The sequence below is a fragment of the Crocuta crocuta genome, unplaced genomic scaffold (genome assembly GCF_008692635.1).
Source record: "Crocuta crocuta isolate KB4526 unplaced genomic scaffold, BGI_CrCroc_1.0 scaffold488, whole genome shotgun sequence".
In the NCBI taxonomy this organism is placed as follows: domain Eukaryota; kingdom Metazoa; phylum Chordata; class Mammalia; order Carnivora; family Hyaenidae; genus Crocuta; species Crocuta crocuta.
In genome coordinates this window covers 272,918-279,549 of record NW_027530995.1, presented here as the reverse complement: position 1 = coordinate 279,549, position 6,632 = coordinate 272,918, and the positions used below count along the sequence as shown (strand labels likewise).

At 32.4% G+C, this 6,632-nt stretch overlaps 1 protein-coding gene across 1 annotated transcript in view; it reads right to left on the bottom strand.

Annotated features, from left to right (window-relative positions):
- Positions 1–6,632, bottom strand: part of CNKSR2 (connector enhancer of kinase suppressor of Ras 2) — a 231,532-nt gene that overhangs the window by 114,648 nt on the left and 110,252 nt on the right. The window contains exon 9 of the mRNA XM_077770516.1: positions 4,191–4,337. Within this exon, the coding sequence (XP_077626642.1) occupies positions 4,191–4,337 (147 nt within the window). The remainder of the gene's footprint in view (positions 1–4,190; positions 4,338–6,632) is intronic.

The following is a 6,632-nucleotide window of genomic DNA, read 5'->3' as shown; positions in this document are numbered from 1 at the left end:
CAGAATGAGTTTATCCATTTGTATCTGTATGTATTTGAAATGTAACACAATTAATTAGTGTTCTTCAGGTGTTATACCAGTTGATAGACAAAACTGACTGTTATGACTATTTGCTTTCCATTTCTTTTTCTGGTCAAAGTTAAATATCCTGTAAAAATGCCATCAAGGAAATACTAAGCAATAAATAAAAATTTAAAAAAAAAGCACAAAGCCACACAAGAAACTATCACATAGATATACGAGATTTATGGATCAGAAGGCAGTTTAGGGACATAATTCTAATGATACAGCTTGATGTTATTTCTTATAAAAATGTGTTTAATGAAACCTCTATCAGTATGTTGAATTCCAACACTGATTATAGTAATCATTTGAGATGCATTTCTATCAAAAAAGCTGGGTTCTTTAATGTTTTTAAATATGGCTGATTCCCAGTGATGATTTCAATCAAGATTCTTGCTAGTATCCAGCTAATTCTGCCATGCATGTCTTGTAAGAAAATATTCACACTACCCACACATGCTTATGACCTACACACACTAACTTAAAACCACAAACACAAAAATATACCTTGAAATTTATCCAGAGTTCCCTGGGATTTTTTTTTTTTCATTAAATTGGAAGAACTTGACCGTAAGCAATCACCAAGCTCACCAAAATCCAGGACATGAGTAGAAGTGCTACTAAGAACATGTTTTTAAAAACAGTTATTGGAAAGCAGGGAATCCCTTGTTTGCTCTCATAGAGCAAAAGATTCTATCTCAGGTAAAACATCTCTACTATTTATAAATGGGTACAGATGACAACAGAATTCAACTCCAGATTAAGTCTGTTAGGAGTATTTGACTAAGGTATCTTTAAGTCTTTTAATTCCATTGTAAAATGTTTGAGAAATCAGAAATTTAAAAAAAGAGTTGCCATATTTCATGAAATGTACTAATGAAACTGCTCTGTAAGCATGAAGTTTAGTTGTATGCTTTTGTTTATTTTGCTATAATTTCATGAATAATTTTCAAAAGAAAATCCAAATCTAAATTTGTCATTGCAGTTGATTATTAATAGAAGTTACTATCCTTTCAAAATATTTTTAGAAATAAAACTTCTTTCATTAAAATATGGTATTCCATAACAATCTTCTACCTTAGGGTCGATAAGGTTAAATTTTGTGTAGGTACAAATTATTCCCTTGTTAGTTTAAAAAATAATTATTGCTTATGTTAGAATAAAGTTGTTTTTTTTTAAGGTGCATGTATTAGTGTCTATCTCCACACTACATAAACTTTGCCATATTTTATTTGAAAATACTAGTAGGCAAATTAAGCCTGGTAGAGAAGAAAAAGTTGAAATAGACATATCAAATTAAATAAATTACATAAACATTTCTTTTTGTTTAACTGACTGAACCACCCAGGCAGGCCCTAAACATTTCTTTTTGCAAATCTCTAAATAACTCTTAGTAGAATGTTAGTACACTCTGAAAAAAGAAATAACCTAAGGTCCAATTCTTCAGGTGTGAACACTGAAGGTTTATATTTATGTGAGTTAATGGGCATTTTAGCACCAATGTATTTGTACACATAGCAGAAGCAAAAATACAGTAAGACTGGTACTTATGTCTGCATGGGGGTTATTCCTACATTAAGCATTATATTTCACCTCTGAGGTCCTTTCTTAGCCACTAGGAAAAATACATGGCCTCAGGCAAAGTCATAAAGGAATCCCAAACTGTCTGTAAGACCTCCTTACCTCATGATTTCTTTGACTTTTCCTCCTCTGGAGGCAGTCTACTTTTAATCTACAGATTCTAGTACCATTGAATTTTGTCCACCTTTGGTTAATCTACATTCTAAAAATTCTGACCAGATAGTCCCCATTATGCCTCCAGTGTCTTAGTATTTTAGAGGAGGCCAAAGCTGTACGATCAAGAAAGAACTCTGTATTGGTACAATTTCGGGTCTTCAAAATTTCAGGGATGTTTGGTGGTGGTGGTATAGTATGTTAGAGGACTTATCCATTGCTCTTAACACCAAAATCTTGTTTTACCACTACTAGGAAGTATTTAAACCTGATACTCTTCCTTCTGCTCTGTAAAAGGTCAACCATTGAAGCAATTTGTAAAGAAACTGAAAGCAAGTCCCCCACCTTCTCAACAGTATTGTTTATCTATAAGGAGTTGAGCTCTGACAATACATTTCACTTGAACTAAGTTCAGCTGAAATAACAAATTTACAAAAATGTTGATACATATAAGCCCTTATGGAAATGCTGATTTTCTTTTTTCTGATTTTAGCAATCTGAAACAGTAAATTTATACTCAGAGTAACTGAACAGGCAATGAGGAATAAATATAATTAGTGATCTGGTGAGGCATATTTCTTGGCAGTTAGGAATGGACCTAGAAACAGTGTGCTAATAACCTATTATAATTATAATTTTAAAATGATGTGAGATAATTTAAAAAATTAAAGTCTTTGTTCTCCAGCACTGAATATACACATCATATGTGTAGCAAAAAAAGAAATGGTCTTTCAATTGTTTCAGCATTATATATAAAAGTGACTAACTGGATACTGTCATTACCTTAATTCTCCAGTTTGTGTTTGTGAAAAAGAATCTAAGAAGGGACCACATTATCAATTTATTTCCTAGAGATATTCCCTCAAACAGTATCCATGGATCAACAAGAAAACAGTGTCTTTATAGTGTTCAAGGTGAAACAGAAGGGATCAGAGAGAAGTTGTTAACTTTAACTACACATATACAGATAAAAAAACCTAATGGCTAAAATTGTGGGACTCTTCTTCAGTGTTCCCACTTCTCAGGATCTTTGAGGAAGACATGTCAATAGGAAAACTACAGAGTGGAACAACAAAGCAACTTATAATACAGCAAGAAAATAAAATGATGTGATGGTAAAGTCTGATCTGCTAATCTATGATTTAATGAGGCAAAAAACATTAAACTCTGAACTTCAATGACATTAAAAATATTTGATAATAGACATATACTGCAAGTCAAATGTATTTGGACATATTAATACAGTGTACATATATTCATTTGAAAAATGAAAGATTAACATTAAAATTTAAACACCTTAATGTTAGAACATTTTAATGTTTAATGTTAATAACATTTTATGTTATTTAAATATAATGCAACTTTGAGGAAAATAAATAGTAAAGTTTTAAACAATGAGAAATCATCATAATCTATAAGGCCATTCATGTGTAATGGAGAATTTAGGATTTTAGGGGAAAAATTTTAAGAATGGTATAAGGTACTAATACAGAACTTAGGAACAATTTACAAAGCAGTGATAACAATGGCGCATATATTACTTTTCTTTTTAATCTGAACAACTGTCAATATTCTAGTTCAACAGGCAATTACATTTTTAAAAAATTAGACTTCTAAGAAAGGTAATAGTTTCCTATTTTAAAAATGCAAGTTTTGTGAAAGACTTTTTTTATGATGTGTTTAAAGATTATATTGACTGAAATAGAAGGACATGTATTCCTTCCTTGTCTTTCATTGATCAGAATCTTACTTTTATAACTTCCTAGATACTCTGCTTCTTAATGAATATCATTTACCAACATCCAGAGTAATATTTTAGAGTGGTTTCATGCTGAAGAAAAATGCAGAAATTCTAAAGCAATAATTTCCCTATTTTGTCACCTTATAGGGTGGGAAAGAAAAAAAATGATCAGTAGGAAGGAATGTAGTAGGTACATTTTAATTACTATATAAAGCTTTCTTTACCTACTATTTAGAAATAACTATTACTATCTTATGACCTGATTTAAAAGAATTCTACAAACTGTCATCTAGTTTCTTTGAAGTGTACGAGTATAACTTTTAAATAGAAGATTACATCTCCAAATGAAATCTTTCATTTTCATCTCTAACCACATTTTGGGTTGAAATAACTTGTGTTCTTTTGTAATTATGTTTTAAATGTCTACAAATTAAGGCAGAGATCTTTATCATTTGGGTTTTAGAGTAACTTACAGATTTCATCACAATTAAGCCTATTAGGATAAGCTGTGAAGAGATAATTTCACAAACAAATTTTCAAAAGCATACAAGATTAATCCATATGCTGCTGAGATGAGGCACAATAAAGAAGCATTACGGAGATAATCTATGGCTAAAATGATGGTGTATGACTTATGATTAAGCTTCATTACCTGCAGAGCAAGGGGCTTCCATCTCATATTTTTCAGTAAAGCTGGTGCTGAGGTAAGCATGCTCTGAGGTCGCTTTTTCAAAGTTAAGATAACACCACTCGGGTCCTCTCGTAGTGCATTCACCAAATTTTTCAACTGCCACCCCACCTGGGAGCCNCAAAGATTTAATGTTTTCCCCTTTTAATAAGATAAAAAAAAAAAAAAAGAAAATCACATAATTTGTGTACCATCCTATCAATTTTCAGGAGATATATACTCAAAAAGGAAATTTTATTTCTGAATTGGTTAACCAACCATTTTATTGCATTAGAGTCCATGTTATTTATTATGAGATAACATAATGGACATTTACCATGTCAAAGGAGAGACTAAAACGGTATTCTACCAATGGAGCAATTTAGAGTTTAAAGAAATTATGTCATTATTAATGCTGCGCAAGGTCTAGATCCAAGCTCTGCTCACAAGTACAATTTAAAAATCCACAAGGATTTAGCAATGTCCTTAGCTTGCAAGCTATACCACATGCTTTCTCATCACCATCTTTTAAAGATATGTGGTACAAGTGTCTCTAAATTAGACTGACTTGATACTACCATTAGCTGGTAGTGACAAACCAAGGCAACATTCCGATGCATGGAAGACAGAATCAGTAAAATTAACCTTTTCCCACGTTATAAGGATAGAATAAAAAATGACAATGTAACACTACTCTCATGCCGCAGCTATTGGAAATGTGTTCCAAACAATCCTATAAACCCTATAAACTTAAAATATAATGTGCTGAATTTAATGAAGCCATTCTATTTGAACATCACCTCAAAACATAATGTATACATAATGTATACAATCGAGTATTGATAAATGTCCTGAAACCTGGCTTGACTGTTATCTGTGTTAAATTACTTTACTCGTCATCCTTTTAAGCTTAAACATAGAATAATTTGTTAGTTTGCTTCAAGATGGACTAGTTATGCAGTTATCAGGTAACTGAAATCCTCTAAGTATGCTTTAAAGAAACATATTAAAAATAGCTATTATTCCAAGATTAAAAATACACACTTCACACTTAGAAGAGAGAACCTTTTATCCCAATTTTAATGGATTAGGAATTTCCAGGATGTTATATAAATACATTGAATCAAAATTTATCCTGGATTACAAACAGGATTTAGCAAATCGTCTGAACAGTACTGTAGTTTTTCCTAGGCACCCAAGTGCAAGGGAATGGGTGCCTTTGCCTGTTACTCATCATATTTTTTGCCAGGAAGATAATGACCAAGCTGAAAAGAATAAGCACTTCCACCAAAACAGTCACAGATCCTGAGACTATGATGAAGAGGTACTCTGGACGGCAGGCTTTGTAGGATAATGGGTGACTCTGGTTTATCTAATGAGTGGGCATTCATTTAAATAACCTCGTTTGCAGCTGAATGGAGTGATGGTGAAGAGAAAAAGGACAAAAAAGAAGTGAGATGTTACAATGCTTAAAAACTCAGGGGTTTCAGATAGGAATTAAAATGACCATTAAGATTTTTGCCTAACACAAGTAAGAGGCTGCTGCCAGTTAAAAAATCACACTAATGCAGATAACTAAAGTAAGGAAACCGGTCAAATGTCTCCCATTACATATAAGTGAGGATTATTACGTGCCCAAAGATATATTACATTGAATCTGATTCCTCTGATAGCTAAGTAGTGTCTCTATAGCCAATTTCGATAAGCCAAGAGTCAAAGCAAAGTGAATTCAAATCCAAGCGATCATTTTGCTTGCCAAAAAAATATGTGAGCAGATTTTTGAGTTCAAGGTTTGGAGGGAGAAAACATACTGTTTATATAAAGAGTTTATGAGCAACTTAATAATAAACACATTTCATCATTTATTTTTTTCAAATAATTACTAACTATACTAAAGCAGTCAATATGATGGCCATATTTTTCCTTCAGCATATGTATTCTCAACAACGAATTACACATTTCTTTCTTTTAAAATAATTTTAATGTTTATTTATTTTTGAGAGAGAGAGAGAGAACAAGGGGAGAGGGGCAGAGAGAGAGGGAGACACAGAATCTGAAGCAGGCTCCAGGCCATGGGCTGTCAGCACAGAGCCCAATGTGGGGTTCGAACCCACGAACTGTGAGACAATGACCTGAGACAAAGTTGGATGCTTAACTGACTGAGCCACACAGGCACCCCACTAATTACATATTTCTATCCATCAATTTCTTTCCATTTTATTTTGATATGATCATGGTGACTAGTTGAAAATTTCTAAAGCTAGATGGTGCTTTCCTGTATAATGTTCATTGCAATTTGATTCATCCTGTTCTTTTACACTTTCTCTATGCTCTTTTTGAATATGCAACTCTCCAAAATAGAATTGTTTTTCCATGAGAAATTAAACTGCTTTTTGATGGGAAGGTAATAATTTCTTTAGAGTTTAA